Here is an 18,108-nt window from a genome sequence, read left to right as displayed (position 1 = left end):
CAGGGATGGCACTGTGGCTTTACCAAAACCTCCCCTCATGGCACAGGTAACACCAAAGGGCCTGGGAGGGGAGAGGAAGGGGAAAGGGAATTCCATTGTCCCTGAATCCAGCAGGGCTGGGCCTGGGGCAGCTCCCCTGGGATTTGGGGAGTCCCCACTGCTCCCTCTTAGCTCAGCTGGGCTCCCCTGCCCAGGCACACCCACCCTGCTCCAGCCCAGGAATGAGAGAGGCAGGAGACACAACTGGAAGAGTTTATTACACGTTGCTCTGCAAACACTGGGACACAGCAGCTCAGCACAGCCTGAGCTGCACTTCCAGCACTGCATTCCCAGATTCCCACTGACCCTAAGCACAGACAGTTTTGGGTTTGAGCCCAGCCCTGAGCTGCCCCCACCTCCTCACAGTGCTGCTCCTTTCCATGGGAAATGGTGCTGGGACTCAGAGCTGGGCTGCCTGCATGTGTTCAGGTAAGGATTGCTGGTTTGAAAGGAGGCACTGCACAGGCAATCCTGCTGGGATTGGACAGCCTGGAATGAACCTGCAGAGCACCAGGAGCTCCTGCCTACAGGTGCTTCCCTCCAGCCTTGCAGCTGGGGGAGCCTGTGCCCTCCAGTCAGGGAATTCACCGTGAAGGACCTTCAGAGCTCTGGGCTGCTTGATCACAGACCCTCAGCAGCACCAGCCTGGGCTCCCAGCACCATCTCCTGTCCCCAAGCACAGGTACAGAGCCTCAGCCATCCTCCACTCTGCAGCTCCCCATTTCAGACACTACAACATTGCTGGATTGTAAGACACAGATTTCACACATTGTACACAGCCTTATAAATAATCCCTGGAGTAAATCATTTCCCAGAATACCAGCCATGGGTACAGCTTCAACAGTACAATTTATGGCTTCATTATAACTCAAAAAGGTAAAACAAACTCAAAATATTGCACAGACAAACCCAGTTCATGTGAGGTTCCACCTCCACTGCTGTGTGCAGTCACCCAGCATTTGTCATCTCAGACAGGAATACTTTGTGGGAAAGGAGATTTAAAATTCTATGGATGCCATCAGCATGCAGGGAAACGTGCAGCAGGGAATGAGGACACTGCTAGAAAATGAAATCTGCCTTTCTCCCCTAACAGGGAAAGGGCAGCTCCTGATTTGCAGCTCCTGTTTTACATTCATCTCCAGAAAAGAAAACTTTGGTAAGAACGTAACATGGATTGGTCACGTGGATTTAAGGTAAACATTGTATCGCCCTTAAAAAAACAAATAAAAAATACCAAGTTGAGATATTTGGGATATCTCAGCAAGGGACACAAGACACAGAACATGGGCAGGACCACGCTCACCACACTGCAGGGTGGGACAGGGACAGCAAAGCGGCACCAGGGGCTGCCTGAAGGCTGAGCCTTTATTTCACAGGATCCAGGCAGATGGGAGTGGCCCCGGGGCGGCTCCAGCCCGGCCTCTAAGTCCGGCTCGAGGGCTCCCCCGAGGGCGTTTCCGTGTCCGTGTAAAACTGAGCGATTTGGTCCCGGTATTTCTGACTCACCACGGGCCTCCTCAGCTTCATGGTGGGGCCTGGGGGAACAGCAAAGGGTTAATGGGGGGAACCCGGGCCTGGGGGAAGCAGGGCTGGAGGGGAGAGGCAGAACACGGGAACAGTGCCCAGTTCTAAATTTCTCTTTGGCTTTAACAGAATCTCCCTCCTTCCCCTGTGCTGGCACTGCCCAGGCTCCCCAAGGCTGCCAGAGCTGCAGGAGCCTTTGGACACTCTCGGGGATGCTCAGGGTGGGACTGTTGGGGGATCTGATGATCCCTGAGGGTCCCTCCCAGCTCAGCATGTTCTGTAACTCTGCAAGAGGCATCAGAGCACAAGGTAAGTGCTGCTCCATTCAGTGCTGCTGGGCAGGAGTGGGAACTCAGCCCAGTCCATCCCACCCCAAAGTGGCACGTGGAAAAGCCACAGTGAGGAAAGGCCAAGGGCAGCTCTGTGCACTGGGGGTTGTGTTGATGTTCAATAGCCAGGGAAGGGACACAGAGCAATCCCCAGACACCCCCCAACCACTCACCAAGCTCTCCACCAAAGAGGGAGAAGTCCTTCTCCAGCAGGACCCACTTCTGGACTTTCTGGGCATTGGACACAGCTCCCTCATTGACAGCAGAGATCCCTTTCTGGATGGCAGCATAGATGGCCTTGTCCTTGCTGCTGATGATTTCTGAGACCTTGGTGGCCTTGCTGCCCAGCTTCTGGCAGAACTCCAGAGCTTCTGCAGTGAGGTCATCCCCAGGCTCGCCCGTCTCTGCATCCACCACGCACTGCAGGCCACAACAGCTCCTGAGCACCTGGGCCCCTTCCCCACCCCACCCCACCCAAGCTCTCATCCAACCCCAATGGAATTTTGGGACAGAACACAGTTAAACCCCCTCAGACCTGCCTGCTCAGGAGCCAGCAGGGTACAGAGCTCATCTGCCAAATTCCTCCTGTGCTATCCAAAGTTAATCACTTTTTTCCAGACCTTTTCTGCAGCACAATTTACTTCCCTCCACTGTGCAGCAGCAGTCACAGCACTGAGCCATGACAAGTGCAGCAGGTCTCCTGCCCCAGGCCAAGGCTGTTGGCCTCAGTCTCACCAAGGAGCAATTCCCACTCTGACAGTCAGCACAGGCCACCATGGATGTGTCCTGGTGGAGTTTAAATCCTGAGTCTGACAAAGAAATCCCTGACAGCTCTTTAGCTCCCAGACTGCTCTGGGACAGACCAAAACAGCAAAGGAGAACTGAAGAGTTTCCTTTTCCAGCCTCAATTTTGGGTTATTTCTTTCTATTTCTTCCTGCTCTCTGTGGCACAGAAAAAGCTGCAGAAGAACAGCAGGGCCTGATGGTCTGAGCAAAGAACAACTCTGTGCTTTCAGCTGCTCTTTGCAGCTCAGCTACAGCCAATTCTGCTCTGGGCTCCTGTCTCCACAAGACACTAAAAATGTTTTAACTCCCCCTCCCTGGAATTAATGAGACTCAGCAGCACAGGTGGTGGATCCCCATCCTGTTTTCCATTACCTTTAGTGTCAGGAGCATAGAAAGGAACTTGGCTTTGTCTCCAACCAACATGGCATTGCTGATGATGGGAACAGCATTCTTGACAGCATCCTCAATGGGAACAGGAGGAATGTTCTCACCTCCTGCAGTGATGATGAGCTCTGGAAAACAATCAAATCCTGATTAATGCTTGGAGCTTCTCCCCTTCCCACAGTCTGAAAGAACTCAACTGCTCCTTGGTGTCTGCTGGATCAAACAGAGTCTGTGCCAGCAGAGCTGGAGGAGGCAGCACACCAGGACTGGGAAAGTCACAGGGTGACATCCCCAAAAGTGTTTAGAAAGGTGGGGATGTGGCACTTGAGGCTGTGGTTTAGTGGTGGTGCTGTACTCAATGTACTCAATGATCTGAAAGGGCTTTTCCAGCTCAGGGCTGATCCCATGACTCCAGCAGGCTGGAGAGAGGAGCAGGAGCTGCTCACACCCAGCCCAGCAGGGTGTTTGCAGTCTGGCAATGCAGGGGGAGCCCCTTGGCACCCTGGCACAGACCCCTGGGCCTCTAAGGTGGTACCAGATTGTCAGGAACTGAAGTGAAAGGAGGTTGCCTTGTGCAGAGCAGAGGGGAGCCCCCCTTCTCAATCTCCTGCTCCTGAGAGCAGCCCTCACATGAGGGCCTCTCTCTCTTTGAGGGCTGAAGGCTTGAGTGGCCTTGCCTTTGTCTGGGGTTGTTCAAACTGCTGTCCCAAGAGCCACACTGTGACAAGGCACTTGCACAACAGTGTTAAGCTGCTGTTTTCCTTGGAGTCAGCCAGCAAAGCTCCTGAAACTCAGGGAGCTGCTGGTAAAACAAGCCCACAAAGCAGTAACTGCATTGGTGCTGCAATCAGAGGGTTTCTCCCCTACTGAGGCTGCCCCTCCTCTCCTCCCACCACAGGGCAGGACACCCTGCAGCCACATTCACGTGGAGATTACAGCAGGAGAAGGATTTAAGTGTTTCTCTGTGCAAGTCACAACCATACAACCAGCAGAGCCTCCCCTGTACCAGAGGAGGTTTAAGTTGGATATTGGGAAAAATTTCCTCACTGTTCAGCACTGGAACAGGCTGCCCAGGGCAGTGGTGGAGTCACCATCCCTGGAGGGATTTCAAAGATGTGGAAACTGGGGACGTGGGTTAGTTGGGCTCCATGAGCTCTTTCCTAACATGAACAACTCTCTGATTCCACAGTGCTGCACAACATCAAGATAAAGTCAGGGGATGTGTTACCTTTAATTCTGCCTGTGATGAAGAGGAATCCATCCTTGTCATGCTTGCCCAGGTCCCCTGAGTGCAGCCAGCCATCCTCATCGATGGCCTCTTTGGTTTTGTCCTCCATGTTCAGGTAGCCCATGAAGATGTGCCTTCCTGAGAAGCAGATCTCCCCAATGCCATCCCTGTCTGGTTTATGGATCAGGGTGTAGCAGCCTGACAGCTCCTTCCCACAGCTGAAACAGAGCACACAGCAAAGATTCATTCATTTTAAACTGGATTCAAGCAGAGGTTACAGCAGCAGCTCTCAAGCTGAAGGGTTTGAACAAAGCCCCAGCAAAGAGCTTCAAAGGCATCTGCTGCAGAAGGGCAGCTGCAGAAAGAGCTGCTATTGCAGAGAACAGTGCTCACACACCTGCTGCTCTGCACTCATTGTTCTTAGCTCCTGAGCTTTGAATGAGCAGATTTATGTCCTTGGCAGCAAACTTTCACTGTGCAGGCTGAAGGAGCCACTCAAAGACACCCTGCACATCCTTGAGTCATTTGCCATTAAAGGGAAGGGTAGGCTGGAGTTACCAATCCTTCCATCATCCCACCAGCCCCTCTCTTCTTCCCCAGCTCCCACAGAACCCAGCCAAGGTAAATGCACATATCCCTGCTGCTGCTGCTGCCCTTGACAGATCTCTTCATGCCCTTTCAGTGTCAAGTCTCTGGGGATGAGCTGCAGCAGGAGGGATGGATGTGCCAGGGGCAGAACCCCCTGCTCCCAGGAAGGTGCTCACCTGCCCAGCTTGAAGGCGTGAGGTAGGGAGATGGTGTGAGGCCCAGAGCTCTCACTCATCCCATAGAGCTCCAGCACAGGGATGTTCAGGCTCAGAAAGAACTCCAGGGTGTCTCTGGTGATGGGAGCAGCCCCCGTGTAGCACTTGGAGCAGCGCTCCAGCCCCAGGGCCTTGCGCACCTTCCTGTACACCAGCTGCCTGGCCAGGCGGAAATTCACCGGCACCTCCGAGTACCTGCACAGCACAAGCACAGCCCTTCCTGCTCCATCCATCTTCAGCTCATTCTGTGTGAGTCCAGGGTATCTCCCTGGATGCAAAGACCCCCCTGGCAGACCCCTCAGAGACCCCCGAGTGGGGAGGTCTCACACCTGAAGAAACCTTCAGAGATGGGACACATTCCAGAAAATAATGGATTGTTCCCCCCTCCAGCCCTTGCTGTTCCCCTTTGCATCCAAGAGCCACTGGCACATAATCCTGGATGGAATAAAATCCCTGATCTGACAGTAAAGTTCTCCTAAAACTCATCAGCATCCCTGAAGTGCAGTAATTATCCATAATAATTATATAATTATTATCACAATTACCCATTCATCCTCTTGAGGTTGGTCTGCAGCCCCACTTCCTTGGCCCATGATGCCACTTTCCTTCGGAATGCTGAGGCTTTCATGCCCACCGATTTCATTTTCTCTTCCATTTTTTCCCAGACACGAGGAACTCCCAGAAAAGCAGTTGGCCTGACTTCACGCAGGGTCTCCACCAAGGTGCCCTGAGAGAAGCAGGATTTAATGCAGTTTTTAGAAGTAATTCATTGCAGACATCAAGTCAGTAATGATCATTAGCAAGTCTTGGGTGACTGCATGAGTTTTGAGGAATTGTTTGTTTTTTGCAGCACCTCCAGGAGAAGGGAACCCCTGAGGCATTGCAGTGGGAGCAAAGGTCGATGCTTTCAGTGCCAGTGCTGACACAAGAATCCTTACTGAGGACTCAGCTTTAGCTGGGGCCATGGTGCAATGTGGGCAGAGCAAACACAAGGCTGTTGCTCAAGCAGTTCTTGATGTGGCACCAGGTGTCTGGTAAAAACTCAGCAGCTCCCAGCTGTAAAGTGCCGGATCAGCTTTTCCCAGTTTGTGACTGAGGCAAAAGGTCAAAACCAACAGGGGCAGTTGGTCAGTGGGCAAAGCAAACCCAGCTAGGGAAGCTGACAGAACCACGGGCCTTGTTTCAAGCACCCACCCCACCTCAAGCAGCTTATTTTGTTTACCTTCAATGCATCTGGTTGAGCAAAGTAAACTTGCACTCCGAAGGTCATGGCTGCCCAAATGTCACACATCTGGGCAGCGATGTGGCTGAGGGGCAGGTAACTGACCACGTGCTCCTGGCGCTCGTGCGCGTCGCTCAGCGCGATGAAGCGCCCGGCCACCGCTGCTGTCCATGTCAGCTGCAACAGCAAGCACAGGCCTGAGAGCAGGGACAGCACAGAGCACACAGAGCACAGAGCACAGCACAGCACAGAACACACAGCACAGAGCACACAGCACAGAGAGCACAGAGCACAGCACAGAGCACAGAGCACAGCACAGAGCACACAGCACAGAGCACAGAACAGCACAGAACACACAGCACAGAACACACAGAGCACAGAGCACAGCACAGAACACACAGCACAGAACACACAGCACAGCTCCAGCATCCTGGCAGCTCAACAGCAGCACTGGGCTCCTTCTGCTGGAGCAAAAACTGAGGGGAGACTCCTCGGGGGCTGCAGCTCCTCCCTAGAGCTCTGGGACAGGGACAGGTTCTTTTTGAATCCTCTCCCTGGAAAACTTCCATGAAAAGCCTTAACAGAGTCATTTATGGGGAATCTGTTTTGCTGTGCAGATCTGGGCCCCAATTCTAACCTTGCAGACAGTTCCAGAGCTCCTGTAAATCATCTGCCTTTGCTGGTCTGGGAGTCAGGGGTAAGGCTGGGCTGGGCAGAAAAGTGACCAACGTGCCCAGCTTTGGGCTCTGAGTCTGAATTTGGGCTCTCAGGTATTAATTAGGGCTCCAGAGTCTGATTGCACAGATCCTGGGTTTTAAACCCTTTCCCAAAGTACAGAACACTTGGCTCCAGCCACATCCCACAGCAATGAGATCCATGTGTCCCTGACAGGTCTGAACTGTCTGGGACAGGAACAGGAGCCCAGCAAGGGCTGGAGCTGTGTCAGGCCTTGGCATGGAGCTCAGGGAAAGGTTCTTCCCCCCGAGGGTGCTGGCACTGCCCAGGCTCCCCAGGGAATGGTCCCAAGGCTGCCAGAGCTGCAGGAGCGTTTGGACACTCTCAGGGATGCTTGGGGGGGTTGTTGGGGGTCTGGGCAGGAACTGATGATCCCTGAGGGTCCCTCCCAGTCCTGAGCTGTCAGCTGCAGGTGGCTGTGGGCACTCACGTTGTCGTGGCTCAGCATGGCTCCCTTGGGCTGCCCCGTGGTGCCCGAGGTGTAGATCAGGGTGCAGCACTGGTTGGGTTTCTGGGCCGCGATGATCTCGCGCAGCCTCGAGTCGGGCACGTCCCTGCCCAGCTCCATGAACTCCCTCCACTGCAGGGAACAGAAGAGCTCAGTCCCTTTGGAAGGCAAGAATGAAACTCTTTGCTACACACCAAGAGAAAGAAGCTGTTGTCCCTGTCCACTCCTCTGGAGGAGGCTGGAAATCCACAGTCACCCCACAGTGTTTTCTGGCTGACACAGGGAGAAGCTGACACAGACCCACCCCACCAGCTGTACAACTCTGCAGCAACTCCCTGGAGAAACTGTGGGCCCCAAGGTGTCTGGCAAAGGTCAGCAGGCTCACAGCCCCTTTACAACAAGGATTATCCAGGTTGTACAACAGCAGACACCTCCTGCCCACCACAGCCAACTCGAGCTCAGGGGATCTCATGGTCAGTCACAGAACCCCAGGCTGGTTTGGCTTGGAAGGGACCTTAAAGATCATCTCATGCACTGCCTGTCACCCACCAGATGTTTAAGGCCCCACAGCTGAACACAACCAGGACTTGGAAGCTGTGAAAATGCCCAGGACTTACTGAGTACAGATTTGGTCTCTTCTCTTTGATGTCCTCCCCATACTGGACAATGCCCTTCAGATGAGGTAGTCTGTCTTCAATCTGTGTTAAGAAGGGAGATTTGTGAGAAGGAGCAAATGCTGCTGGTCCCTGTAACCCCACTTAGAATGCTCCTCATATTTGCCACTTTATGTAAAGCCAAGAGAATCCCATCTGTGCTCCTGAAAGAATGGGTTTGCCTCACTAGTAACAGTCATAATTTGAGCTGGGATGTTGCCAGACAACCTAGAGGATGCTCAGTTGTTCATTTTGGCTTCCTCTATTTTAAGCCCAAGGCTTTTAAGAAGTGAAAGCACCACTTAATCTCCTGTGAGACACAGTCCCAGCTCACCTGGCTGGAGCAGGGAGCACACCAAGGAGTTCACCTCTGCTCTCAGCAGACCCAGCACTCCCCTCAGGTAATGCCCTCCCACAGCATTTTACCCTCCCACATCTGTCAACAGGTTGCTGTAACCCCCAGGCATTTTAAAAACATAATTACTTCTAAGATTTTCTGCAGCTGTTTATGGTTTTCCACCACTATAATGTTGGCACTGCAGTTCTCTGCTACATAATGACAGGCCTCAGGAGAGTTTGTAGTGTAGATCCCAACAGCAAATCCCCTGGAAAAGGGAAAAAAACAAAACAGAAAAGCAAAAACACAGAGTCAGAGGACAAGCAAAATTGCTGGCAAAATCCAGACCATTTCAGAGAAAAAAACAACTTTAAGAAGTGAAATGATAACAAAGAGGGGAGGGCTTAATTCCAAGAGGAAAGATTCTGTTCTGGGGCGTGGGAAATGTCAGGAGTGGTGTGAGGGACCAAAATATCTCATGTGGAAGGCAGATATCACAATCCAGACACAGGATTTTCCAGCATTTCCCACCATATTTTAATCACTGTGTACATAAGAATGCTTTTGGATTAACCTACTGGTCATCTTATTATGAGAGAAGCAGCTGGCTAAAAAAAAAAATTAATTTTTGTCTCATGAATTCATTACTAAATAGTTCAGCTTCTGTCTACCTTCATTAAATACAAATATAAGCAATTGGGTTTGGGGCTTTTTAATTTGTTTTACTGGGGTTTTAATCAAAACCTGCTTCCCATGTGAATACTGCAGTCACTCTGGCTGCCAAAACAAAATGCATGGCAAGAAACAAGAGTCTTACCCTGCAAGGATAGCTCCAATGTCAGCAATGAACCACTCTGCAGAATTAAATCCCAGGATTCCCACTCCATGGAAACGCTGCAGCCCCAGCTGTAAACAAGAGATGGCATTACAGCAGCCTGCCTCCTCCTCTGGGCTCAGATCTCTGCTCTCAGCACAGCACTGAGGCAACAGTTCAGGTTCTTACACAGGGAAATTCCCACTGAAAAACTGCCCAGCAGCCAAGAGGGAACCAGGGAAAGTTTCACATCCCTGTCACATTGTAAGTGGGCAGCAAAATTGGGATTTGCTGGGGTCTGCCCTTGGGAAGATTGGCTCACTGGAATTTACAGTGAACATTATATTCACAGGAGTACAAACCTCCAATCCAGGAGTTACCAGATGGGCTGGGCATGAGGAGGTGAGAGGTGAAGTCAGGCAACACCTCCTGGGACATTTGGTATGAGTTGGAAATGTCAGAGTTCCAAAATGGCCACAGCAACAAGTTCCAGTCACACTCAGCCATGAAACTCCAGCTCTTGGAGTCCCAGTCTTTTACTCCCTCAACCAGACTGTTTTTATCCCAGAGTGGAAGATTCCACCACAGGAGTAAAACCAGGCTGGCCTTAACTTGAAGAGTTAAGGACTTGATCCCAACAGTAAAAACAGGCAGTGTTGGTTTCTGCCTCCAAGACTCCTAATTCCAGCAGCACAAGGAAAAGTTTGGGCCACATGGAACATTAAAATCTGGTTTGTAAGCAGCCCTTTGAGTTTTTTTCTCAGAAAAATTAACTTTTCCATGCCTCTGGAGGGGCAGTGTCCAGGTTTGCCATACACCTCAAACATCTCACTTTAAATGTTTCCTTACATCCTTTTTTTCTTGGTTAAATGTAGACTGTCAAAAAAATAAAATACCAAGGTGTTCATAGCATGTTCAGGCACTTCCCTGTCACTCTAAGATTCACCTGCACTCAGGGAATTTGCAGGTTTAAGATGGACTTGGCTGCAGCCAGTCTAGCACTTAAATGAGTGAACATTAAACTTGATGTTTTCCACGGTGGTAGGAAAAGGAAGTACAGTTTTAGATTAAAAGAGAGATTTGCATCAGGTATTGGGGAGGAATTGTTCCCTGGGAGGGTGGGGAGCCCTGGCACAGGGTGCCCAGAGCAGCTGTGGCTGCCCCTGGATCCCTGGCAGTGTCCCAGGCCAGGCTGGACATTGGGGACAGTGAAGGTGTCCCTGCCATGGCAGGGGTGGCACTGGATGAGCTTTAAGGTCCCTCTAACCCAAATCATGCTGGTTTTAGGATTCTCTGAATATGCACAAAGAGAATTCAAACTCTTACCTTCAGAAAACTTTTGGCTGCTTTCCAGCACTCATCATAGTACATCTTATAAGTCAGCTTTGTCCACTGGCCATCTTTTTTGGATGCAAGGGCATAGAAGTCACTGTATTTGTTGACACTTTCCTGCAGGAGCTGGTGCACAGTCTTTGGGGCCTCACTGCCAATGCCCTGCTCCTCCATCCTCAGCCTGACCTCTCCATCACGACGTGTTGTCCACACACTGGAGCCAGGAGGGGATGAGGCTGCTTTGAAACAAAAGGGCTTCAGCATCTTAGATTTAGATATTTCTTGCTGTTGTAACAGCAATAGAAACACAAGTCTCAAGCACATGAAAGCAAATGCTGTTACACCCCCTCCCACACCCCTTTTCTCACCCCTTCTTCATGGCAATTTTGCCAGGTGACCCCCAGTATTTTAGACTAGGAGCCTCTAGAGCACTTTCAATTTTTGTTAAACATTTCCTACTTACATCCCCTCTAGCCTGCTCTGCTGCCCTAAGGCTCTTGTACTGGTAAGGTGACAGTCTCCTGCATCTTATACTCTGCTAATTTAATTTTTTTTTCTTTTAAGGAGGACTGAAAGCAGGATACTGTACCTGACAGAGCACCAGGCACTGACACTGCCTGTTTAATCCTTAAGCACAGCTGTGCTTTAAAGTCTGAGTCCCAGACACTTCTGCACAACCCATCCTGCAACCTGAGTTGCTTCTTCCATTGTCATGGTTTGAGAAATCCCTCTCTTGTTGCAATAATAATTTCAGGCATCCCACAGTCCCCAAAACTTCCATCCACTCACCTTTGGGACTGAGTGACTTCACCCGAGATTTCTCCATCTTGGAATCTTCCCCTGGCTCACTGTTGTGTGGCTCAGCAGTTCTGCAAGGCAAAAAGAATTATATGGATGAGAACTCTGAGGGCTGCCTGCCACAGTCAGGTTTGCTCCATCCCTTAATGGCACTCAGTTCTTGGATGTCAAAGTGATTCCTGATGTTCTGCAGGTGACTTTATTAATTCACTGCCCTGCATGGCCCCAGCAATGGAACAGGCACCTCTGAGTGTGCAAATTCTGCCTGTGCTGGTTTTGAACACATGAGTGTTGTCCTAATTGCAGCTTTCATTGCAGACAAGCTGCAGAAGAATGCATAAACATAATCCCAAAAACAGCCATAATTTAATTCCTAAAGTCTGCTCCAGGTGCCTGAAACCGAGTCTGCAGCTGGGAGGAGGAGAAGGGGGGCAGGAAGGGACACTTGGATCTGGAACTCATCTCCTGTCTGCAATATGTGAGTCCAACAACAGGGGAGGCCCTGGGGACACTCTGAGTCACCCCATGGGGAAACCCATGGAAATTTCCTGCAAAGAGCAGAAAATTGCTTTAACAGGAAATCCTGTTCTTAGGTATTGCTGTTCAAACCAGTGCTCCCACCAGACACTTGGGAAGAAACAGAAACAGGCTCATCCCCATGTGCTTCAGCCATGCTCCTCCCAGCTGAGCTCTGCTTTCACTTTCAGCCCTGCAGGAGCTGGTGAAGCACCACTTGCCTGCTTGCAAAACTGCTCTCACTCCATCCCTTTCCAAGCTGGGCTGTCTCACAGCCCTAATGAGGAGGGTAAGGGATAATCAAGTCTCATGTCCCACTCGAGAGCAGGAGCTGGAAGCCAGACCCAGTGAGATTTGGGAAAACCACCCTCCAAGCAGGCAGCTGCTGCTTCCTTCCCTGCCCTGGGCAATGCCCTGCCAGGACCACAGGCAGAGCACTGAGATCTGAGTTGTGGCTGATTTCAGGTTACACTGCAGAGACCCAAACTCTCCATCCTGCCCTGTCCTACCAGCCCTTTGCCTCAGCCCATCACGCAGATGTTGTTTCTCCAGGCTGGTGTTTTCCCTTCCCCACAGCAACACCAACCCCAGGCTCTTCCAGAAGGGCCCTGACATCACAATAACTCCAACACTGCAGGGGCAGCAAGGAGCCCTGGCTCTGCCCATCAGTCACTCTGCACACAGGTGACAGCTCCTGGGGCACAGGCACTGGATGAATTTCAGGGTAAGGAGGAAATTTCTTCTCTCTAATCTACATTTATTCAGAATTTATAGGGAACAATCAACTATGACTGTTTTGGGCATATGAGGAGGTTTAAGGCCCAGGGAAGATCTGACATGGCTGATCCCATGTCCTGTCCTAAAGCAGAACTACTTCTCTGAACTAATCTGCAAGCCAGGGCTGAGTAAATAAATTCTTTATTTCCCCCAAGGGGATTATGAGATATTCCCACCTCTGTGCTTCTTCCTCATTATTGAGAACATTTTTCAGTTCAAATTAATCCTCAGTTGCAATAGTTCTGCACCATTTCTCCATCAGCTTTTATGATCAAAGCATGCAAATGACCCAGTAATATGAGCAGAAAAGCCCCAGCTATTTCCCTCACAGTCAATCAAGCCATCTTTTGCTCCCCTTTATGACATGTAATTCAATACAGCCCCAAAAAATTTAGGTAAGGAGGTTTTAGTCAGCTAGATTCCATTATGCTGTGGTGAGATATAGACCCTAATTTCCTCTTTAGTCTGTAAATCTAAGCAGCCTCTTACCAGCAGGAGTTTGAGATCAGTGTAGATACTGCACATGAGCTGCTGCCTGCAGAGGCAGGGCTCTTCCAAAAATCATTCTAATTAATCAAAGTAAGCATGGTAGAATATAAACTATATATACAGGTTACAACAGAGTAAATAAAATCCTGGATTAGACAAACCTGGGTGAAGAGTCGAGCAGCACATCTTCTCGTGACACCTCACCGTTCCCTTGAAGAGCTGAGTTGCAATAAACCACAGGGACCGGTTCTGCAAGTGCCATCCTCGCCTCTGACTCACACAGCACTGTCCCTGCAAAAAACAGGCTTGGAAATTTAAAATACAGCCAAACGTCACAGCAAAGCTCCACTGACGTGAGCGAGGCAACCCCAAAGAGGCACAATTCGAGCTCGCTGCATCTGCACGAAACACGGGAAATTCTGACAGCTCAGACCCCACGGCAAAACCGGCGTGACACCCACAGCTCCCCCAGAGCACCACGAGCCAAACCAGTTCAATTCCAGTCTCCTTTTACCCCAAACGCTGCTCCCCCCCGAGCCCTGCAGCCTCACCACGCATCGCCCGTCCCGCAGCCTCCCCTCCGCAGCCGGCGCCGAGCCCGACGTGTAATATCCTTTATTTTTAAACTAGCGCCCAGGAGGCAGATCTGGAGCATCTTATGTCATGTGCTGCTGCCTCGCAATTGGAAGCGGCTCGTCACCCCACACCGCCGCCTCTCTTAAGGAGGCTCCGGCCCCACGCCTGCCCCCAGCCTCGCTCCCCGGGGGGACACAGCCCTGGGACACCTCATCTTTAATATCTTTGAACCAAAATTAGCGTTTTTTGCTGTTTGTTCTTTGCAGCTTTCAGCACTTTGGTAATTTCATCGCCGTTTTTTTTTTTTTTAACGCTGATTTTATTTAAGGTTTACACTCATCAAAAATTCTTTGATTCTTCTAAGTCGCCAGGCTGAGGTTTAATTGTTTCAAGGGATTTCAAGCCGATTGGAGATGAACCCCATTATCCTTGATCCCTCTAAGAAGCGGATTTTAATCTGCTATTTCGCACTCGCATTACACAGACACATTTAAATCGCGTGATGCGAGGGGCGTGCTCATCTCGATGAGGGACAGGAGTGAAAGAACCTTTTTAATGTCACAAATGGGAGGCAGCACGCCGCAGCCGGGAGGGGAAAGGCAGGGCAGGCACAGCTCAGGGACGGCCCCTTTCCTTGCCGCTCACTCATCTGCGCCAGGACACGTCGCCGCTCACGCCACGCCGGGAATAGTTTCATTGACGGGCAGCGAGAGGGGGATGGACGGCTGCAAATAACGCCGCACTCGGGTTATGGGCTGGAGAGCCAGAGGTTTATTGGCAGTGTGAGGAGATGTGCTGCTTGTGCAGCCCCGTGCTCGGAGCACTCAGAGCTGCCCAGACTGCAGGAGCCACCCGAGGTGTCCCCGCGGTGCCACCCGAGGTGTCCCCACGGCCCCTCTCGCTCCAGGAAAAGCCGAGCAGAGCCCAGGTCATCACTCCTGACCCCCTTTCACAACGCTGCTCCCATTTTGCTTCCCAGCACCCCATAATGAGGGGTTCAGGGCACACAGTGTCCCTGAGGGAAGCTGTGGCCTCTGCACGAATTACAGCGTTTCTGTAATGCCAGCTGTGCATTAGGGCAGCAACCAAGTTCCAAGGGAAAGGGTGAGGTGTTCCCACTCCTGCTGTCGGGGAATCATGGAATACCAGAATGGTTTGGGTGGGAAGGGACCTTAAAGTCCATTCACTGCCTATCCAGGCTGCTCCAAGCCCCATCCAACCTGGCCTTGGACACTGCCAGGGATCCAGGGCAGCCACAGCTTCTCTGGGCACCCTATGCCAGGGCTCCCCACCCTCCCTGGGAAGTACTTCCTACTAACACCAGCTCTAACCCTGCCCTCTGGCAGTGGAAGCCATTCCCCCTGGAACTCCAGGCCCTTTCAAACAGTCTCTCTCTCTCTGTCACTCATTTTCTTTCAGGCTCCCTTCCTGGCCTCCATGAGGTCTCCCCAAAACTTCTCCAGGCTGAAGAACCCAAATTCTCTCAGAGCTGCTCCATCCCTCTAAGTTCCCTTTCCATGGTAGGTTTTCTGCATCACCTTCAGTCACTCAAGAGGGAAAAGCTCTTCCCAGTGGAGACCATCCCTGAGTTGTGCTCTCACTGCAGAACCCAGGGCAAACACACACCATGAGCTGAAATGCAACCTGATTGTGCAGCTTCTCAAACCAGACATGCATTTTATCCAGCAAATTCAGGTTAGAAGCAAATATTTCCCAGTATATACAGACCCTGCCTAGCTTTGCTCAGCACTGCAGCTCGGGCCTTCCCTCCCTTGATGCTTAGTTACAAACACAACCACTGGAAAACACACATGTTCCAGGGTTAGGAGGGGATGATCTTTAATTAAGGTCCTTTCCAACCCAAACCATTCATGGTTCACCAGAGCCAGGTGTACCAAGTGCTCCCACCCCACGCTGTTCCCTCAGGAATTAGCAGTCCATGATGTACCAGAGTGTTCAGGAACATGGAGAACACACTGCCAAACAAAAAAAAACCGCAAGAAGAAACCTCCCTTTTAATTAAGTCTGTCTGACTCCTTAAATCATTTGAATAAAAACACTTCTGCTTTGAGGGAGCGCCGGACCCAGTAGAACTGAAAATGGGGTGTTTCTTTGGAACCACTATGGGGCTTCACTGACAAGCCAGAATAAAGGTCTGAGGAAGTGCAAACTTGTGACAGTGAAGGGTGTAGGAGTGGCTTTTCCATTTCAAAGGCTTTGGACACACCTTTACCTAAAACACACACCGGCTCAAATTCAAATTACCGAGCACTTTATCAGCTACTTGACATTTTCCAGCACGGCCCCACTCGGCTTCCTGTAGCTGGTTTCTTTTAACCGGTAAAGGCACCACATCCGCCCTGCTCCTGTCCAGAGCAGCTCCAGGCAATTGCCACATCATCACCAAAACAGAAACCTGGGCCTTTGTTCTCTTTAAAGGTTCACTGAGTGAGGAAACAAAAGCTTAGCAACACTCTTCTTCCTCTTAGATAAGCTCCATTTTTAGGAGAGGCAGTGATAAAAGCTTCCTGAGCACTGAAGGTTTTGTCCTGGACAGCAGCACTGACCACAGGTGCTGGGCAGTTACCCCCTGCCCTCCGGATGCTGCAGTGGAGAAAACAGCAGGAAAAGCAACTTCAGCCTGTTGGGATGCGGAGTGACTGTCAGCACCGCAGCCAGGCTCCTGAGCACCTGCAGAGCTGAGCTTTTGGCAGCAAAAAGCACTGACCATGGCTGGGCCAGCAGACGGGCACAGCGGGGGCCGGGAGCGGCACTCGGGTCACTCGGAACATCCCCGAACCCTCGGGTCACTCAGAGCACCCCCAAACTCCCAGGTCTCCTCGTGGAGCATCCCAAACTCTCAGGTCACCTCAGAGCATCCCCAAACTCTCACGTTCCCTCACGATGCGTTCCTGACAGCACAGTGGAAGGGACATCCCCTCTCAGACCACCTCTGACCGGCGGCTGGGGGAAACTCCCCGCCCTAACCCATCCTGTGTTCATTTAACCAAAACCAGCAAGAATTTCCCCCCCACGAACACCCACCCACGAACGGGACACCACGAGAAGCAGTTGACGGTATAGTGCGCCCCACAGCGAACCCCCCGCGGTGGGCGGGCACCCACACACACACCAGGTGAGGCTGGGGACGCCCAGGGGGGCTGTGTGGAGCCGGGCCCCCCTCCCGCCCTCAGTCCCAGCCGGGGCCGGGCTTTAGGACCGCGCGTTACCTCCGGGCCCGGCGGGAGCGCGCGGCCCCTCAGCAGCTCCCGCGCGCCGCCGCCGGCGCCTTTTACAGCGCGGCGCATTGCCCTTGGCTCCGCCCACCCCGCCCGTTCGGGGCTCCCCATTGGGGGGGGGCAGAGAGGAAGCCGCGCTGAGGAGAGGCGGGATTGGAGGAAGTGGCTGTCAATAACATACAGGCCACGCCCACACACGGGTTACCCGCGGTCAGTGCCCGGCATGGTGTGCAGGACACCGGCATTGGGTTGTGCCAAACACCGGGGATGGTGCCAAACACCGGGAATGGGCTGTGCCAAACACCGGGAATGGTGCCAAACACCGGCAATGGGCTGTGCCAAACACCGGGGATGGTGCCAAACACCGGCAATGGGCTGTGCCGAACACCGGGATTGGGCTGTGCCGAACACCGGGAATGGGCTGTGCCGAACACCGGGATTGGGCTGTGCCAAACACTGGGAATGGTGCCAAACACCGGGAATGGTGCCAAAACCTGGGAATGGTGCCAAACATCGGCAATAGGCTGTGCCGAAACCGGGACTGGGTTGTGGCAAACACCGGCAATGGGCTGTGCCGAGCACCGGGACTTGGCTGTGCCAAACAACGGGAATGGTGCCAAACACCGGGACTGAACTGTGCGGAACACCGGGAATGGGCTGTGCCAAACACCGGGAATAAACTGTGCCAAACACCGGCAATGGGCTGTGCCAAACACCGGGATTGGACTGTGCCAAACACCGGGAATAAACTGTGCCAAACATCGGGATTGGGCTGTGCCAAACACCGGGAATAGGCTGTGCTGAACACCAGGACTGGGCTGTGCTGGGCACCAGCAATGGGCTGTGCCAAACACCGGGAATAAACTGTGCCAAACACCGGCAATGGGCTGTGCCAAACACCGGGAATAAACTGTGCCAAACACCGGGAACGGGCTGTGCCAAGCACCAGAATTTGGCTGTTCCTGGGCCAGGAGCACAGCCCAAACACCGCCCCAGGCTGTGCTGGAACAGTGTGAAGCCCTGGAACACCTGGGGTGATGTGGTGGCGCGGGCTGACCCAGCAGAAATTTTTGGGGAAC

The 18,108-nt window shown here is 52.1% G+C and overlaps 2 protein-coding genes across 8 annotated transcripts in view; both read right to left on the bottom strand.

Moving 5' to 3' along the window:
* PIK3R2 (phosphoinositide-3-kinase regulatory subunit 2) overlaps positions 1 to 18,108 on the bottom strand; it is a 154,396-nt gene that overhangs the window by 30,591 nt on the left and 105,697 nt on the right. The gene's annotated exons all lie outside the window — the stretch shown is intronic.
* On the bottom strand, positions 782 to 17,095 carry ACSBG2 (acyl-CoA synthetase bubblegum family member 2). Of its 7 annotated transcripts, none has more exons than XM_079328541.1 (15): positions 17,021 to 17,095; positions 13,376 to 13,505; positions 11,424 to 11,503; positions 10,629 to 10,873; positions 9,306 to 9,394; positions 8,636 to 8,756; positions 8,116 to 8,196; positions 7,481 to 7,630; positions 6,316 to 6,492; positions 5,639 to 5,820; positions 5,055 to 5,288; positions 4,291 to 4,508; positions 3,051 to 3,190; positions 2,066 to 2,312; positions 782 to 1,574 (listed from the first exon to the last, which is right to left on the bottom strand). In XM_079328541.1, the coding sequence occupies exons 2-15, from the start codon at positions 13,474 to 13,476 to the stop codon at positions 1,462 to 1,464; spliced, it is 2,178 nt and encodes a 725-aa protein (XP_079184667.1). In that variant the 5' UTR covers positions 13,477 to 13,505; positions 17,021 to 17,095; the 3' UTR covers positions 782 to 1,461. The 7 variants fall into 7 exon arrangements, with proteins under 7 accessions (XP_079184667.1, XP_079184669.1, XP_079184668.1 ...); XM_079328543.1 differs by having other exon boundaries at positions 10,629 to 10,870; XM_079328542.1 differs by lacking the exon at positions 17,021 to 17,095 and adding an exon at positions 16,844 to 16,866.

This window comes from Erithacus rubecula, assembly GCF_903797595.1.
Source record: "Erithacus rubecula genome assembly, chromosome: 28".
Classification (NCBI taxonomy): Eukaryota; Metazoa; Chordata; class Aves; order Passeriformes; family Muscicapidae; genus Erithacus; species Erithacus rubecula.
Note: the sequence above shows the minus strand (reverse complement) of the source record. Positions and strands in the feature narration are given on the sequence as shown.